Raw genomic sequence first — 18,293 nt, 5'->3', positions numbered from 1 at the left:
AGAGCCGCGAGCGAGTATCAGGAAACTACACATTTTTGTCTGATCATCTGTGTGTGAGAAAGAGAGAGAGAGTGTGTGAGAGTGAGTGAACTGCAAGTAGATGCATGTTATTTTGCGTTGACCGGGAACAGGACTGTTAAAGTAACTATGTTCCTGTACTCTTTTAAAAAAAGTATTTAATGAAGAGACATCAACAGTTCATAGTTTGGGGTCGTTCTTGTGTCTTCTTGACTTAACCAAAGCCTCAGTTAGTTTTTGAGAGTTTGAGTCTGGCATTTTAGTTAGGCCTTTGAGAAAAGTTTGTCTTCGTTCTCTTGATTATAAACGTTGTCCTCTTTATTCCCTTATTAAATCTTGTGCCTTTGTGCCCATGGGCAAATGTGAAGTGTCTCCTGATGAGAGGACATTTCCTCTCATATTCATCTATTTTTGAAAACAAAAAATGCAGACGCTTTTCTCAGCAACTATGAAAAGGCGGAAAAACGAGCAATACCTGAACGTCACCAGCCAGTGAAACGTATGACGCAGGACGTACGGCAAAGAGACGTCAGTAACGTGATGAATACAGGGCGCCGTGCTGCTGGCGCTGAGTTTAAAGAGTCTGTTTAGGAGAGCGCAGTCGGCCCGGTGGTCTCGGTGCCGCTCAACTCATATCATACTTATTTGATCAGAAGCGGAGGATCCGGCCACACTCAGGTACTGTCACTCTTCTTCTACACTTTATTTAGGTCAAGAAGCTGTGCGAGCAAGTTAACGTTCAACTTACCGTCCGTGTGAAAACGTGCCAACACTTGCTGGTTACTCATATCTGTTGTGTTCTCGTTCGAGAAATGGCTCCTCTGTCTCTCCAAGTTAGTTTGAATCAAACTGCAGATGTGGAGACTTTATCTCCACCAGGTCTGTGTGTGAGTCGCTGCTGTGAGCAGGTTTACTTCAAACTGAAGCTCGTCTCGTCGATACCGCGCTTTCACCGCAGCCAGGCCTCATGTCTGTTCCTCCTTCCTGCATAATGAACTGTAAAGTATAAACTGAATGTGAGAATAAAAAAAAACAGATTAAGTCCACACACATCTCCAGAAACACAGGACAGAGTATTTGTTTGTTCTGCTGGAGTCAGAATTGGCGGGGCACACCGCTGGTAGCTGCATCAATATGGCGGGCAGACCGAGGTTGATCACTGGAGGAAGCTAGGTAACTTAGCTAACACATCGTTATCTGAGACGTTGCTGCGAGGGTACAGGATTAATTGTCGGGTCACCTCACATACATTTTGATATGAAAGTGTTTGATTAGTTTGTCCTTCCACCAGCATGCCACTGCGGGATCTGCCCTGCCTGAGTCCTCAGGGCTCCATGTTGTCTCAGTCCAAGAGGACCAACAAACGCAAGTCAAAAGGCTTTCTGAGTGAGGGCCTGGACACTGAATGCACCCCGACAGAGCTCATCCAGCAGTGGTCACCTACCCACAAGCACCAGCGGCTCCTCAGCAAGGGCAAAGAGAACGATGGCAGCCAGTTTGTCCTGGCCAGGAGGTCGAGGAGGAAAAAAGAGTGTACATCAGGTAGGAAACAGTTTTCTGACCACCTGTATCCAGCCGCGTTGTAGTTTGTGCACATATGATAACTGCCATATTCTGCTCTTGTCCATCATCATCATCATCTCCCTCAGCAGGCATTTCATGGGACCACCTGCCCGACGAGCTGCTTCTCAGAGTCCTCTTCTACCTCCCTCTGCAGGACCTCCTCAGGATGTCCACAGTCTGCAAGCGCTGGCATCGCTTAGGGTGAGTCTCCACTCACGACACTGCACCAGTGAGTTTTCAGAAGTGAGAAGCTTTCACCAAGCAGTCTGCTCGACACATTGGAACAGTGAAACCATGATCTGACCCTAAGCACACCTGTTACCGGGGCTTTAGAACTAACCCCCCTCACTTTTCCAGCAGTTGTGTGAACAGACAGGACTCAGAAGTGCATAGGTCGGGATGTAAATATTAAGGGTCGACCAATGTGTTGTTGTTTTGTTTTTTTTTGTTTTTCAGGGCCGATAACAATTATTAGTAATCAAGGAGACCGATGACTGATAATTGGAGCCAACATAGTTAAAGTAAAATCTTGGTGTCAAAGTCCAGAATAACCAGTGATGGAGCTTAAATGTATCGAGTACTTCAGTATTTCCATTTTCGGCTACTTAATACTCCCTCTCCTCTACATTTACTGGCCATCTATCGCATAAAACTGTTTACACTATTTTTATCACTATTTTATGAAATTTTTCTCATAATACCAAATGCAGCTTTCTCTTCATATTCTGTTGCCAGATGGCCTGTGTTTTCCCCTGGTTTGAGTGAGCTATATAACATCTGTTGTTCTGTAGCAGAGGATGGCAGAAAGTTATGTTTAGAATTTGGATGGTCATCTACTGTTAGACTTCTAGCCACACCTTAAATATAAGTTTAAGCGTGACTGCAGAGAATGCACATATTGATACTTTACAATATGACCAGATCAAAGGGGGGTTCAGTCAGGCAGTGCAGGCTGTTTGCTGCAGACTGTCTGAGACGTTGCTTCTGCCCGTGTGTCCGTCCCAGATTGGACGAGTCTCTGTGGCGCAGTGTGGACCTGGAGGGGCTGACCCACATGGACCCAGCTCTGCAGCAGGTTCTGAAGACTGGAGTCCAGAGGCTGCGCTGCCCTCGCTCCTTCGTGGAAGAGCTGCGTTTCACTGACACGGGGTGAGTCCAGCAGCATAACCTCGCGCCACATTTAACTCAGCGATTTGATTCCAGCCATGTTTAAGTTGTTGTTTCAAGTATAAGTGGTGATTTTAAGATCTTCTTCCTGCTGCAAGATATACTGATGTGTACAAATTCAGACGGAAATGGTCCCCATCAAATGCAGCATTTCCTCTTTTTCACTAAATTGCTATAAAACATGAAATGCAAGGTCTCTAGTTCAGTTGAACATACAGACTGCACGTTTTGAATTCAAATGGGTCATTACAATTTGTATATTAACTTTTCCTTAAACATCTGAATGACTGTGGATTTAAAGTGAGAACCCTGATGGTCAAATTGGAAAATCTTGAGGTGCTGATGTCCATCTGTTGTAGTTGCCACTTTATATATTTGCCTAAGTATCTCACTTCATACATAAATGTTTGCCAGATGAGTGTAGTGTGTAAGTGTTGTGTGTAGTAGTGTTTAACAGGACTTTTAATGCATGAACAAACACTAAACGCAGACTCATGTATTGTGTTCATGTATTGAGCTTGTTTTTCTGTCGCTCAGCCCACTGCAGATCCTTCATCTTGATCTGTCCAGCTCCATCATCCCCACGTCGGCTCTGGAGAGCATCATCTGTCGCTGCAGGCTGCTGGAGTGTCTGAGCCTGGAGGGCCTGCAGCTCTCAGACTCCATCATCAGGTACTTTTCAACATTTCCTGTGTTTGATCAGGGTGTGAGATGTGTCACTCATTCATCCCCTTGGGAATCTTTTTGTGATGCAGCTCATACCTTCGTTAATTATTTATATTGATTTATATTGCATAAAAAAGAAAAGCAGCATATCCTTACCCTGTGGAAGCTGGAATCACCTTAAGTTTTGCATTTTCTGTTGGCAAATTATTTTAATGATGAATTAATTATCAAAGTGTGGGCAGAGGTGTGTAGAGCAAGCTAAAACTGTGCTCAAGTATAAAAGTACTGCAACTTGTCAAACACTCAAGTAGAAGTAAAAGTGATCAAAATAACTAATGCGTAACAAAACGAGAGCACGTACTGAAAACATTACTTAAGTAGTGAGTAACTTTAGAATTTGAAAAAAGAAGAAAAACACAGACACACTTCTGTGTTTTCTCCAAATTTGATTGTGGATCTGACTGGAGTGATTTCATCCACAGCCAACACATTAACAAATCATCTCCTGATTAATGGGCCACATTTACACCCGCGCAGTATTCAGTCTGTATCTCTCAAGTGTGATCACAAAATATCAACCGTATTGCCTCAACAGACACACTGACAGCTCTTTGGCAGCGATACTCCATGTCCATGTAATGGAGTAAATATAACTAGTCAGTACTCTAAAGCTGTTGAAGCGTCTGTGGTCTTTTAGTAACCGATCCAGTTGGATGATACTTGAACGTTGTTATTTCTGCCTCAGCGCTCTGTCCAGGAACCCAAACCTGCTGCAGCTCAACCTGAGTGGCTGCTCCGGCTTCTCTGCTCCAGTTCTGTCTGACATGCTGCAGTCCTGCTCCAGGTCAGCTCCTCTGTCCATTTCACCCGTTCACATCCCACTGTAAAAAACCCTCTGTCAGTGACTAATGCTGTGTGGGTTTTGTTTTTTTGTTTTTCCCTGTGCAGTATAGAGCAGCTGAACGTATCATGGTGCGACTTCAACAATGATCATGTGAAGAGTGTTGTTCATAATGTGAGCTCTGGTATTACTCACTTCAACCTCAGCGGGTACAGAGAGAGCCTCACGCTGGATGGTAAGTCGGGGATGATGGTGCCAGACCAGCCATTATTCAGTGTTGTAGAGCTTCATATATCCGTGCATATTGTTTTTTATTTCCGAGCAGGCTGCTTCCAGTGTCTTCAAATTCAAATATGTCAAACGGTCTTACTCCAGTTGATGCTACTCTAGATTGTTTTCCTCAACATAGTCTGTACACTAGCTGACTCGGTGGTGTGCTTCTAGGGATGCATGAGTGGCCAATAAGCAATAAAATGAAATTATTGTTGTTGTCCCGAGAATGAAAGTTCAGGCAACAATTAGGTCTGCTGAGGCAGAGGGAGAAATACAAAAATGGAGATAGAAGACTCTCCCATGAACATTTATTACCTCCCTGTGTGACTTCAGGCTCAAGCCCTTCCTCAGACATGAAATAAGTAGAGATGCTCCTCACAGGTACCTGTGGAGGCAGCCCACCTGACAGCTCATGTACAGGACATAGATTATTCACAAGGGAATTCATATGAACAGTATTATCTGAGCACCCTAAATTTACCATAACGGGATCAATGGGTAAAAAAAAAAACAATCTCATTGTGGTCCATTGGAGTGCTTTAATTTTTAAGCTTCCATTTTCAACACAGAGGGAAAGTACAATGCTCGGCAGTTTACATAAACATGATATTTTTGCTCTTTTTATGAAGTTTCTTGTTGTGACATGCTGTCAGTCTTCCGCTGGTGGTGTTGTGTGTTTCTTTGTCATCTGACTTGAGGCAGAGCCCTCACCTCTCCATTCACATATCACAGATGACCGTACTGTGTGTTTTTACAGATGTGAAGGTGCTGGTGACAAGATGCCCAAACATTCACACTCTAGATTTAAGGTAAGCTTGTATTCCTCGTGAACTGTTTTAAAATGGACTGGACCTGTGACTAGTAATCAGAGGCTCTGTCACGTCAGGGGAACTGTTCCATACCAACTGTTTCACATAACATTACGTCTTCTAAGGGTGTGGATGGTAAACATGGACAAAACAATGTCTATATTTGTCCAGTAGAATGCTCTTTTGTTAGAAACATTTAGGCCGATAAAAAGACACAACTCAACAATGGTTAAACAAAGGGCATTACCTGTGCAAGTCTGACTGCAGGATCTTTTGGTTTTATACAAGTGGGTGTGTTTTTCTCACCTAAACAGCCAAATTACTTTACTGTAATTAAACATCTCCATGACTGTCGCACAGTATTCATTCAGACCACTCTGTTACAGTGACAGCACTCTGCTGATGGCCGACAGCTTCCCTGTCCTCAAACAACTGAAGTACCTGCGGCATCTGTCCCTGAGTCGCTGCTACCACATTCACCTCGCCGCTCTCACGTAAGTTCCCCTGCCGCTGTTGTTCACTTCTGACCGACTGAGTTTAGAAGTCAAAAACTGAAGGGGGTGTTTTTTTATTTTGCAGCGACCTGGGTCAGATGTTCCCCGTTCTGTGCCTGCTGGATGTGTTTGGCATCGTACAGAACAGCCACCTGCCCTCTCTGAAGAAGGAGATGCCTCACGTCTCCATCAACTCCAGGCCCTTCTCCAGCATCGCCCGGCCCACGCCCACCAGCAGGCTCCCCGGCTGCCTCAGCGACCGCACCATGTGGAGCAGGAGGTGCCGGCTGAGGTTCAAACTGTAACCAGGTTTTAAGCTGAGTTTAGCTTCTGTTGCCGAGTGTTTGATCCTGCCTTACTCTAACACTCCAGGAAGTCGGCCCATTCTACGCGATGGAGCCACGTTTCAGCGTTTGGTGCTGCTACAGAAGATGCTTTTAGCGGTGGCTGGCATTAACATTACTGAAGGGTCACTTACCGGACCAAGCCTTTAAGTACTGAACATGCAAGCTTGTAGAGAAATGTTATACTTTTTAATTAGGAAAGTCACATTTGAATGTTGAATCCAGTTCTTGTTGGAATGTGTTAGCACAATGTTTTAGTGGATTTCTGAATCTGTTTGGTTCAAATAATGTGTTTTATTTAAAATATTTTGTAAGGGAAATGTTTTTTTTAAAGGCTGAATTGATGTAGGATGTCTGTAAATATGAAGGGCAATTGATCCCTCAGACATTTTAATAATACTGATGTCAAAATGTGCTGTTCTCAGCTGTAATGATGAGATGATTTGAATCAGCGAGGTGCTTTTTAATGTAAAATGACGTGTAAACCAGCTGCACATGGATCAACCATCTCTGAATGTCTGCCGTCTTCCAGTGTCACCGTGTGCTGCTGGAGGAGTTTATCATTACAGCTGCTTTACTATGAGCTCGTTGTGTCTGTTCGTGTGCTGTATTCTTAGTGCTCTTTTTACCATTTCAATTAAAAGTCATAGACTGAGCTGTAACTGAACATGACTTTTGATTTGTAAACTGTTCATCTGAGTCTGAACAAGTAAACAGCTGAATACACAAACTCTTTGTGTCGGTTTTGTTTTCATGGGTTCTAATTTAAATTGAACATGGGATGAATCCTATGCTCTGGTCCTCAGTGACCAGATATCAACCCAGCAGAACATACTGTACATGGAAGATTCTGGGCTGAGGTGTTGGACCAAGTTGGGAAAAATGTTGTTCATCCTTTCTATAGAGTCCCAGAGCCGCTGTTGTGGCAGCACATGGGGGGCCCAAGACCTTACTAAAGCACTCTGTTGGTTTTTCCTACGTGTCGCCCATCTGCACCAATACAACTGTGTAAACAAAGGGTGGGAAGTATTATCAGCTCAGTATATAGCAGGTGTCAGACTCAGCAGTAGAATGGTCTCTGTGACTGATGCTTCAGTGTGTAAGCAGTATAGTATAGCATAGTTACTGTCAAAGCTACAGCTACTATACATATAAATACTGTATAACTGTTGGGTCCATATATATCTAAGGGGTTGTCAGATGATTAGTGGGAGAGGAAAAACATGCATGTTATTTTCTTTTCTTTTGTAAAATATCAGATAAATTGATAAATGTTTGGGATCCACTGGTTTCATCTTTAACTGTGTGCTTTTTTTTTTGTAAGCAAGAGTTTTTCTTTAGAATGAAAAATCTGAATTTGTAAAATAAATATCTGTCAAATAAATGTAGAGTACCTCCAAAAGTACAGATGAGTTAATTAGTTTTACTTTCCACAGCTGCGTTACACCATACATTACAACAGGACCAAGAAATATGAAAGGAAATGGAAAAACAGGGAAAAGAGCGATCCAAGAGTTTTGATATCACAAAAGGCATGATGGTTGCGCAACCAATCAAAAATCATCAAAACATTGTTTTCGGTTAAATGGTAAAAGATCTCCTAGCACAGAAAGCAACATGATCGACAGTCATCTCAATACAATAAGGAAAAACAAAACAGAACTTCTAGATTGTAACACACAGTCATTGTACATTAATTTAGGTAACCAAAGCATGGGATTTATGTAAAGTCCAATTGAATCAACAACTGAGTTGTTGAGCAGTCCGGAGAAGGCTCAGAAGCAGGGATTAATGAAAGGATGAATCTGCAGAATAAGAAAAGGCTTTTTTCAAAGCTCACATTTGGTCTTGTTGCACAGGTTTTACTCCCAACGTCAACAAAGGCTCGTCCAAGCAAGTCATGACAGCTAGTCAGCATGAACACACCACCACCCTGAAACTGAAGCAGCCACCATAACTTTCATTATGTACTTTTTTTTTCTTTTTAAACATGTTGCGTGTTTAAATCTCCTCTGCAAAGGGTTTCCCGATTCACTCTATTTCACCATTGTATACATTCAATGAAGGTGAATGGAATTTAATTTCAAAGATGTAATAGCAGCCTAACATGTTTTCAGGATCAGTGTGGAATTAAGTACTCTGGATATAAAATGTGACTGCAAACAGTGGAAGTACTGCACTGGTGGTGTGAAAGAGATACCTCACACCTGAGCAAAACCATAACTGAATTACTAGATACTAGAGCTGTCCATCGGGCTGTCCCTAACCCTAACCCTTCTTGGGGAGAGAAACCACAGAGAACATACAAACTCCACACAAAACGGCCGTGCCCCAACCAGCAGACAACCATTCACATTCACACAAACCGGCATTTTACTGCCTTCAAGTAATCTGTTGACAGTACATTAGTAAAGAAGGTACTGTAGGTGACAACGAGGCAGTAATGACTCAAAATAAGAACACAGAAGCTTTTTGTTTGATGTGTTTATCTGATTCAAAAACAAAACACTTCCTAACACACTGACACAATATTGTCATGAGGAACGCGGTCTTTGGCACGCTGCATATTACAATGTCCTGATCATTTTGTAGGCTCCACTACAAACGCAGCCCCCTTTTGGCTCACCGTCCAGGGCAGGAATTGTGGCTTTGCTGATCTGAAATTGTATGTCTGGATCACTTTATTTCAGATACAGTTCTAACTGTTCAGTTTGTTTTGTGAAAATGTCAGGATGTTCGCTTCAGGCACTTCAACAGCTCACTGTCCTGCCCCCAAAGGAGAGGTACAAGACAGACTTTTGACCTAAAACATGGAGCAACATGCTCGTTAAGCATGGACTTCTGTTTTTAGCGCACTTCATTTTTTCATCGCAAACTTAATTAGAATCAGAGTGGCTCAAACGGCTAGAAAAAATATACGCTATGCTCCAAAAATATCTTTAGTCAACAAACAGCCACTGTGCATCGAGTTCACCAAATACACTTTATATACTTTGAGAACATATCATTTGCAAAAGAGAGTGTCTGCTGATACTCGATGTGTTTCCTGTTGTCTGCGGAGCTCATGAGATGTGTACCACAGAGCTACATTGTTGTCCAAAACACTATTAAAACACATCAGTGAGCCCCACTGTAACACTGGCTGATATGACTCACTCCCACATACACAGACCTGCTGCTACAAGAGCCCATAAGAGCAGCGACTGTGGATTAATTTGCCACTAAAAATAGTCCCCAACAAATTCACCATTTCCTTTGGTAAAAAGGAGGAAACTATACATTTGTGAGCAGTTTTTAAAGATTTACATCTTCAGAAGGAACCAATGGACTGACTCAGAGATTCAGAAAGTAAGTTGGACTGATTGGGATTTGTTAAAAATATGATAAAAATTGAATAAATTCATTCTTATCCTTTAAGTAAGGACCAACATCTAATCAGGAACTGATTTAAACTATTCATTTTCTATTGGCATAAGCCCTCCGTCCACATGATCCAACATCTCCTCCTCTGCCTACAGACTCACTTTTGATTTGATGCAGTGAAAGACGGTGAGTAGTGTTATACTTTAAACACTGTTTAACACAGTAGCTACAAAGTGGATTAAAGTCATTATAACCCAGTGGATACCAACTGGTTATAACCGGTGGATGGTGGGATGAAGGTTAAAAAAAAAAAATCAAAAAAGGAAAAAAATGTCTGATTTCAAAATAATTCTGGGAAATCCACAATGCACACATTTAATAAAACGATAGTAACAATAATACCTTTTTTTCACAGGCATAAAACTATTCAACACGTGTGAAGACTAAAAGCTAAAAACTGGTTCTTCCCTTTGACCACATCCTTTTGAAATTCTGGAGAGAAACCAGTTAAGTGTGGAGCGCTCTGGACTCATCTCAGTGTTCAAGAAGGACTGTGCGGAGCTGATCCTCATCACTCATGCTGATTGTAGCAATGGCACCATCATTGAACTCGAATGAAGTCCCACCGTCGACCACCATGCAGGCATCCCAACACCGTGAGCGGACACACACCCTGAAGCAGCAGAGGACATGGAAACATTCAAACAGGTGCATCATTACGGCTCGTTCACCGTGTGAACTTTTACTCAGCTTCTGTTCTGAGACTGAGGAACATTCACTGACTTGCTGGCGAAGCCTCGCTGCCGACTGCTGGAGAAGACTCTGTTGACGATGGGCTCCCTGATGCTGTACAGCAAACGTCTGTCGTCCGGACTGAACACCAGAGACTCGTTGTATTCATCAGTAACTGAACACAGAAACCATCATCAAATAAAATACACTGCACAAAAATACAACAACAAAACTAATGAGGAGTACCGACTCACCCTTTTGAATGAAGTTCTGATCAAGTGGGATATCAAGAGCTGTTTGGGACTTTCCTGAAGAAAGACACATTGTTTGTCAGTGAAGTCAGGTGGTCTGGTATCTGGAGTGAAACCTGCTTTACTTTAGACTTCAGTGTCAAAACCTCCAACCACACATACCGATTTTTAGAACCTCCTCCACAGCTTGTTCAGCAAGTTTGTTGATGTTGTAAGACCTGTGGACACCAAGAGGGAAAACCATCATAGAGCAGACAAGTGGATAACTACAGGATTTAAAGCTGTTCTGCTCATTTCAAGCTTCACTCTTTATATTGGGGGGTGTCTATTAGATTAAGTTTACATGCTTTAACATTCATAAAACACATATGTTCTTACACTGTCCTATGCTGCAGCACCTCCACTTTAGTGCCTGTGTCTTTAAGGGAACACAACCAAAGGTGAAAAAGAAATGTTGGTTGTTTTCCATCTCCAGCTACTTCAGTTGTATAGGAGAATGCTGCAACACTGTTTTGCTGTGAAGCTTCAGAAATGTTTTGTGGACTACAAAACACCTGTCTTTCCATCAGTATGGAGGGACTCATTGAATAATTTGTGGCGGTGCGCCACAGAATCAAGACCGATTGCCACGTATCATATTTAGCGCTACTTAAAAATGCAGCCTATCCGTTCAGCTGCATTTTGTTTCCCTTCTCTTCCTCCGTCTCTCTGTCACTCATGCGTCTACACAGAGCTCCTCCCCTCCATGCACACCGTAAGTTGAAATAATAACGTGGAAGCGTAATATTTGGTGCAGACAGCTGGCGAAAGTCACAAGTTGACTAAAGTTTTGCCAGCTGTCAGCTACTAAGTCACAGATGAATTATTGTTCTAATTTGCCCCATTAACAATTTCTACAACTAATGTACATGTAGTTGTAAGAATATGTCTTGAGTCAGAGACAGAGTCTGCCAGGTGCCAAATGTGGGCATAATTTCTGTTTGGCGAGTAAATCTCGTAAGACTCTCTCCACACTGACAGTCTGTACTGAAAGTCAGCTAACAAAAATAACACACAATCTGAACCCTAGATACACAGTGGGTGAGGATTAAGCAAAAGTGACAGAGCAATTGTCAAGCTGAAAGTTGAACGGTTTGAAATTTACCAGGCTTTGGATCCTGTTCCTGTGCAAATGCCGAGTCCTGAACTCTTCTGTTTTTCCCACGGGCCGTCATCCACAGAGATCTCGTAGTAAGACGCCCTATGGAGCAAGAGGTTAACATGGGGTTTGAAGGATTTTAACTTCACCCTGTGGTGGGAAGAGATTCCACTGATGAGCCAGAGAGATGAGCATGGTGGTGGCGAAGCGGCTGGGGATCAATGAGGGTTACAATATGCAAACAGACACAGGTCCATCATGTTTAGATGGAGTTACATGCATCAGTTCAGATGACAGTGATACCTGGAGGACAGAGATTCTCCAATGAAGATTTCATTGAGACTTCTGATGGGGAGGAGACTGGGCTTGGAGAAACTTTCATTTAGTGTTCCTGTCCCTGAGAAAAGGTATAGGGAGAACAAGAACAAAATCTTACATAATGATCAAGTTCCAAATTAGAGGTGACTACTGCCCATTATTGTCTTGTGCAAAATCAAGTGAACCAAACCGGAGGACACAAACAGACAGAAGGACGGAAGGACTGGGACAGGAACACATGGCGGGGGATGCAGTCTGAGTCTTACTCCGCTGGATGTCCATTGTGGTGATACGGTGAGCTTGGTTGTGCTGCTCCAGGCTCAGCTGCTGCTCGTGCAGGTCCACAGGGGTGGGATTGATACCTGTGCCCTCTAAGTGGACACGGATCCTCTGACGCCACAGCCACCTGAACACAACACAGGAGAGGTGAGGGGACACGATCTGCTGCACACAGCATCATTAGGCATCGACTAAACCAGAGGATCATCTATCAAATATCATACTACAGTCTGGAAGCTGAAAGGTTCACAATTCATCATTTCATCACCTCATTTACACGTCACTACGTGTTTAACAAATGCTGCTCTAAGCAAATAAAACACAGTGTTTTATTTACTACTGCTGTAACAAAATAATTTCCCAGTCTGGGATCATTAAAGTAATTCTATCTATCTATCTATCTATCTATCTATCTATCTATCTATCTATCTATCTATCATCTGGCACATAATAACATATTTGTTTAGCTTAGCTGTATTTTCAGTTGACCAGACATGACCCTAAAGCTGCATAAGTCAGTTTTTGGCCACCAGGGGGAAGAAGAACTCCACTATGAGCTGATGGACACACAGCCCTGACATGTTGGCACTTTATATGGTTGTTGTGTCTAACATAGGGCATAGTACTGCCTTCTTATAGCTACCTGCTGCAGCTGGACACAAGGTCGTGGGAATGCAGAGACTGAAACCAACAATAAGTATGCCATTGAACAAAGCGAGTTAGCTAAATGCTTTGTAAAGAGGACTGTTTTTTTATGTTTTTTTTAACAACTGCTGTTAGTAGACTCAGGTGACTCCGTTATCTGATTCACATGCCTTATTTGCTATAAAACTTGACAGGATTACTCATCGTCTTTACTTAACTGAACTTGTGGTGAGTATTAAATGAGAGGTCATCAGTATATCATATAACTCATGACCCTGTCTTTTCTTTGTTTTTAAATATTCTTTAAACTGGTACAATTTAAATGTATCAATGTCACAATATCATGTTTGATCAAGACCTATTTTAAAGATATCGTCCCAACTGCCTACATACTGTAAGATGTTCATTTATAAAAGCATTAGCAACGGAAATGCATCCTAACAATAAAACTAAGTGTGGTGAGAATAAATTAGGTTTAAACATGGTTCGGTTTAAAAATAAGAACCTGCTTCATGTTCACGTTCATTTATTAAAATGACGTGGGAAGCAGTTCCCACATTATCTAAACAACACAAAGTATTTAGATAGTAACTTCTACTTTCTACCAATAAGGGGTCTCTGTATCAAAACAAAATGCTTGGCCAGGTGTTGATGAAGATCCAGACCTTCTGAAGGAATTCACACAGAGTCACATTAGATTCTTCTCTGATCTGATCTCGAGCCATTCTACGATAGAAGGAGAGCTCAGAGATGACTTTGGAACTTTTGAGATTAAGAAGTGGATTTATCTTCACTCCTGTTTCACAACCTGACTGCAGGAGTGATCGGCAGAATTGACTTCCATTGTTGATTGGTTATGTTCTGTAATGTTGACTGCTGACTGGAGCTGGAGGGGAAATGTTCTTTACTTCATGAACGTCACGTTACAGAGAGGAGAGGGGAAAAAGAAGAGAGAGTGCTGAGTTCACTCAGAGGTTCACTCAGTGGGTGCATTGGGAGCTATCTTACAGCTTACACACATTGATCCGGCTGTTTGGGGCAAATAAAGGCTTGCTTCATTGGTGATACATGAACCGTTACACAACCATCATTGCTGATGTAAAACTAGGGATAAAGTAATGTTTTAAAGTTTAATTCATCTTATGTTTAGTCTTGTTCTCCGACTTACTTCCTCACTCTCTGAATCTCTCCAGGAAGTTATAGCGACAGGCAACCAACTGAGACACACTGTTTTACACTTTTAGTAAACTCTGATTTGAACGTCATTGGAAAAATTAGGGAGAATGTAAGACACAACTCAACAAAACATATAACAATGGTCTAGACTGCGTGTTTATCAGAGAAAAACTGCAGCACTCAGATTGTTTGTGGGCCAATACACACCTGAACTCACCACGACAGAGTTTCTCCAGTGCCACTGGGAAGGCATGAGTATACCGCACAGGCAGGCACAGATGACCTTCTGACCTTTGTTATAAAAGAGAGAAATGAAAAGAACTCTGCTGACTATAAGAGGACCTTTAAATAGTAACAGCATGACAATTTGGACTAACATCCTAAGAGTTAGTGATAGCTCTAATTGTTCTCTACACATATAACAATCCAAGCTCTTCCCAAAAAGTGCTGTTCAGTGGTTTACCTCTCAGGGTCTGTGTTTACGCCAACAACTGGTTTGTCCTTGCTTAAAACCTTACTGGCAACAAGTAGCATTGTCCCATCACCTAACAAAACAAACTGCAGTTAGAGAACTTGTATTGTGTATCTAAAGCCTTTGTTCAGGTGACTTTTTGCCCTGTGTTGAATAAGTTAAAGTCCTGTCCATTCTGTGCACCACACCTGGACACAAACGTTGGTGTTCAAGGAGGATTATCTTATTCAACATTCATTTATTCAAACACATAGTAGATACAATTACCATAAAAGCCAACTTTACAAATCTTAACTGTCCTGGAATTAATTAAATGTGCGACCAAATCACCATCACGTTGTGCCAACAGCAACAGTTACTTCCTGGCGGACATCTCATGGTTTATTTGCATTGGAGATGTGTGACATCAGCCAACTAGGTTTATTTCTGACATCATTTTCGGCTGTAACATCAATATTTGAAGAACAGAGTTAAACACAGTGGTCCAGCCTATCTGACATTTATGCTGTTCTCATTCCATGTACCGTGTTGTTTTGCTAGCATCTTTAATATTTGGACAAGAGTAACATCTCAGACGAACCGCTAATTTGACACAAACAAACATTGTGGCTGGTTCTTTAAGATCACAGCAGCTGGAGTACAGAGAACAGAGAACAGTGAAACTAAATGATCTAAATTCTTACCTCCAGCAGAGATAATGGCATCTGCCCATCGCACTACTTCTTCATTATATTCTCCTCTTTTCACCACTCGTACATCGATGCCTTCTTTCCTGCACACACACACACACACACACACACACACACACAAAACAGTCTTTTACATGTGCTGCACAAGGTAAAAAACAGACATTACCAGTTTGGGCATAGGAATGTGGCTGTGTGTGTTATTTCAGTGACAAGCCATCTTACCGCAGGCTCTTCACAATATGTTCCACATTGTTAGTATGGATGTTGTGTCTTTCCAGCAGGCCGCTGTAGCTGGAGCCCTTCATGGCGAGCTGCAAAACACAGACACAGAAAAGCTCATGAAAATGAGGTCAAATGTTGGTTTGGCTTAGGATGTAACAGTCATACCTGAGGGCAGTCCTTACCAGCTGCTTGAGGTCCTCCTCAGAGAGCCCTGCATACCGATAACGCTGCTGTTCAAACTCATATCGAGTAGTCTTTGTGACCACTGCTACCTTCTCTGGTTTGAATACAGGTTTTGGCTGCGACGAGTTGTTGCATGTTGAAGTGTGGAGAGGTCGAAGGGAGTGTCCATACAACAGACTGACAGCTCGATTTCCGAAGCATACCAAGTTCCCCAGTGAGCGGCGAGTCATTCTTACAAGTGAACACACAACCATTGACTCAATCACATGTCCAGTTAGTAATCAAGTGTTGAGTGAGGTCCTGCTCGGTGCTGCTGTTACTGGCTCACATACCGGTTCATGTGTTAGTCCTCTGGCCAGGTGTAGTTACTGTCCATTCACAGAAGTCTGGGAGTCAAGAAGTCAGACACAGACCCAGCTGTCAGGGAAGGTCACCAGGTCCACCGAGCCTTTCCCGAGCTAGCCGTGGGGTGAACAGTTTTTTACTTACAGGTTTAACTTTCCACGTCCAGCGTGTCCTCAAAACAGTGAAAGCAACAGTTAGTTTAGCTCGCTATTACACTGTAAGCTAGCTGTCCTGCTAACCGTATTTGGTATGATTTAAATCTAGAGTACGGTTACCTGCTGAGCTGTAAAGGCTAAAAGTAGCTAGCAGCTTACTCACAAACCGCAGGCGTGGGCTCCTGAATGTCACAAACTCCGACTGCTGCTCTGAGAACTAACACACCACAACTCCGTCACCGTCCTCGGGTCGGACAGGTGTCTCAACCCAGGTCATACACGGCCAGTGAACAAAAACCAACACAACAGGATCCCAGCGACACTGCACGTCCGGGCGACATGGCACGTACTCCGGTTGTACGTTGTACGTACGCTACGTCGAGTTGGGTTTAATCTGATTGGCTACGTCGCTGTCAGTTCCGGCGGTGACGTTTTGTTGTGGCTCGTGATCCTGATGCGTTCAGAACAACGTGAAAGTCTGGAGAAATCATCACAACCAGAAAGTACCGTTCAACCCAGAAGTGGGTGATAAATGACCCCAAACGTGTTTGAAAAATTAGTCAGGCACCTAAAATGTTCTTTAAGGAAACTATTCAATCAGGCAAACATGTTCTTAAAGTTTTATTTACCAACATGAGGGTCTTAAGGCAGTTCCAAAGCCCTCAGCACACATCCAGAATACAATTCTGCTTGGGAAACACTTAAAGGAGCAGTCTTCAGTTTAAAGGAGCAGTCAGTAGTTTAAAGGAACAGCCTGTAGTTGAAATGAGCAGTCTGTAGTTTACAGGAACACTCTAGTTTACAGGAGCACTCTGTAGTTTACAGGAGCAGTCTGTAGTTTACAGGAGCACTCTGTAGTTTACAGGAGCAGTCTGTAGTTTCATGAGCAGTCTTTAGTTTAAAGAAACAGTCTGTAATTTAGAGGAACACTCTGTAGTTTACAGGAGCAGTCTGTAGTTTAAAGGAGCAGTGTGCAGTTTAAATAAGCAGTCTGTAATTCAAAGGAACAGTTTGTAGTTTACAGATTTTTCTCTGAATATAGAAATTAAATGAACCATCTCTCTATGTTTTCATGACATGAATAAACTGAATGAACAAAATGATCTTGAAGTTGTATTCTTTAAAAAATGTTTGTCATATCTGCTAAAACTGTCATCTGACAGAAGAATAAAATACAGGTCAGCTGTGTAAAAATCCACTGTCTGTGGCTCCACCCAGTGGCTGTAATTTGATTTGCAAGTATCCACCGCTCCGAATCAACACAACCAATGAGAGCCAAGGGGAGTGTTTGAGAAGTGTCAATCATGCTGGTGTACCCTGCTAGCAGCCCCCCTCCCCTGCGCAGTGCCTGCTCTCATCTGGTCAGGTTCAAGCACATCTCAAAGTGTAGACAGTCGGAGAGGCAACAGAGCAGAAAAATGCCCCACCATTGCACACGTCAAAGAGAATAAATAAGAAGACTGACGAAGAAAAGCAGTGTAAAAAGAAATAATTGGACGGTGCCAGAAAGAAAACTAGGATAAATATCGGAGCATCATTTCAGAGATGGAGGGAGCTGTGGGATTTGTAAGGACTCAAGAGCGATGCGAGTTGCCGCTTTTCTGCTGGACAAGTAAAGACCCCTGCTTGATATATGTTTCGTTCTATTTTTTAACCACAAGGCTATGGTGTCAGCGATTACAGTAATACTGGCAATAGCTTGAAATCTTCCAGGAGGCGCTGTGGAGCCATCTTGTGACTGAAAAGACCCAGACCTTAGCAGATATCAGTGTTCGTGACTTGTGATAAATGCAAATGTTGAGTTTATCCGTACATACAAAATGGGTAAAGCCATTAGGGGGCGCTACTGAGCTGTTGTGCGTATCAAATTAAAGTACTTAGGGGGCGCTATGGAGTCCCCTGGCAACACCCAATCTTAACATTTTCACCTGATGTGACATGTGGACAGAGTTGCTGTATTTTGGGGTATGTTTAGGCCACATAACATGTGCACAAAATGCATACATTTTCATACATTTACAGAACATTAATCAGAAAGTCAGGTTCAAAATCCTCATTTCATTTGGTGACATAATGGAGTTTTTACAAAGAGACTTTTGGAGTTCTTGGAGTTTATCCATGTATAAATCATAAAATAATATAATAAAAAG

General features: G+C 42.4%; 2 protein-coding genes across 12 annotated transcripts; one reads left to right on the top strand and one right to left on the bottom strand.

Moving 5' to 3' along the window:
• The first annotated feature begins 537 nt into the window (after positions 1-537).
• On the top strand, positions 538-6,905 carry skp2 (S-phase kinase-associated protein 2, E3 ubiquitin protein ligase). 2 transcript variants are annotated; one of them, XM_030434699.1, is made up of 10 exons: positions 538-696; positions 1,310-1,560; positions 1,671-1,782; positions 2,587-2,730; positions 3,286-3,420; positions 4,160-4,258; positions 4,363-4,490; positions 5,286-5,337; positions 5,724-5,831; positions 5,917-6,905. In XM_030434699.1, exons 2-10 carry the CDS (start codon positions 1,311-1,313, stop codon positions 6,134-6,136), a joined length of 1,248 nt encoding a protein of 415 aa, XP_030290559.1. In that variant the 5' UTR covers positions 538-696; position 1,310; the 3' UTR covers positions 6,137-6,905. The 2 variants fall into 2 exon arrangements, with proteins under 2 accessions (XP_030290559.1, XP_030290557.1); XM_030434697.1 differs by having other exon boundaries at positions 1,668-1,782.
• A 1,739-nt stretch (positions 6,906-8,644) lies between these two features.
• On the bottom strand, positions 8,645-16,517 carry nadk2 (NAD kinase 2, mitochondrial). Of its 10 annotated transcripts, none has more exons than XM_030436256.1 (14): positions 16,307-16,517; positions 15,976-16,101; positions 15,643-15,874; positions 15,461-15,549; positions 15,233-15,321; positions 14,541-14,622; positions 14,285-14,368; positions 12,244-12,383; positions 11,963-12,056; positions 11,666-11,809; positions 10,684-10,739; positions 10,525-10,578; positions 10,322-10,445; positions 8,645-10,211 (listed from the first exon to the last, which is right to left on the bottom strand). In XM_030436256.1, the coding sequence occupies exons 2-14, from the start codon at positions 15,981-15,983 to the stop codon at positions 10,073-10,075; spliced, it is 1,335 nt and encodes a 444-aa protein (XP_030292116.1). In that variant the 5' UTR covers positions 15,984-16,101; positions 16,307-16,517; the 3' UTR covers positions 8,645-10,072. The 10 variants fall into 10 exon arrangements, with proteins under 10 accessions (XP_030292116.1, XP_030292115.1, XP_030292117.1 ...); XM_030436255.1 differs by having other exon boundaries at positions 15,976-16,160; positions 16,303-16,515; XM_030436257.1 differs by having other exon boundaries at positions 16,303-16,515.
• Between the last annotated feature and the right edge of the window lie 1,776 nt (positions 16,518-18,293).

The sequence above is a fragment of the Sparus aurata genome, chromosome 12, assembly GCF_900880675.1.
Source record: "Sparus aurata chromosome 12, fSpaAur1.1, whole genome shotgun sequence".
In the NCBI taxonomy this organism is placed as follows: domain Eukaryota; kingdom Metazoa; phylum Chordata; class Actinopteri; order Spariformes; family Sparidae; genus Sparus; species Sparus aurata.
Note: the sequence above shows the minus strand (reverse complement) of the source record. Positions and strands in the feature narration are given on the sequence as shown.

Excerpts from the sequence above, each read along its gene's own strand:
- skp2 (XM_030434697.1), top strand. The coding sequence starts at position 1,311 with ATGCCACTGCGGGATCTGCCCTGCCTGAGTCCTCAGGGCTCCATGTTG. Across the intron at positions 4,259-4,362 it reads ATGCTGCAGTCCTGCTCCAG|TATAGAGCAGCTGAACGTAT; the intron begins GTCAGCTCCTCT and ends TTCCCTGTGCAG. Across the intron at positions 5,832-5,916 it reads ATTCACCTCGCCGCTCTCAC|CGACCTGGGTCAGATGTTCC; the intron begins GTAAGTTCCCCT and ends TTTATTTTGCAG.
- nadk2 (XM_030436248.1), bottom strand. The coding sequence starts at position 15,897 with ATGGTTGTGTGTTCACTTGTAAGAATGACTCGCCGCTCACTGGGGAAC. Across the intron at positions 15,322-15,460 it reads CATATTGTGAAGAGCCTGCG|GAAAGAAGGCATCGATGTAC; the intron begins GTAAGATGGCTT and ends GTGTGTGTGCAG. Across the intron at positions 14,369-14,540 it reads GTAAACACAGACCCTGAGAG|GTCAGAAGGTCATCTGTGCC; the intron begins GTAAACCACTGA and ends TTTATAACAAAG.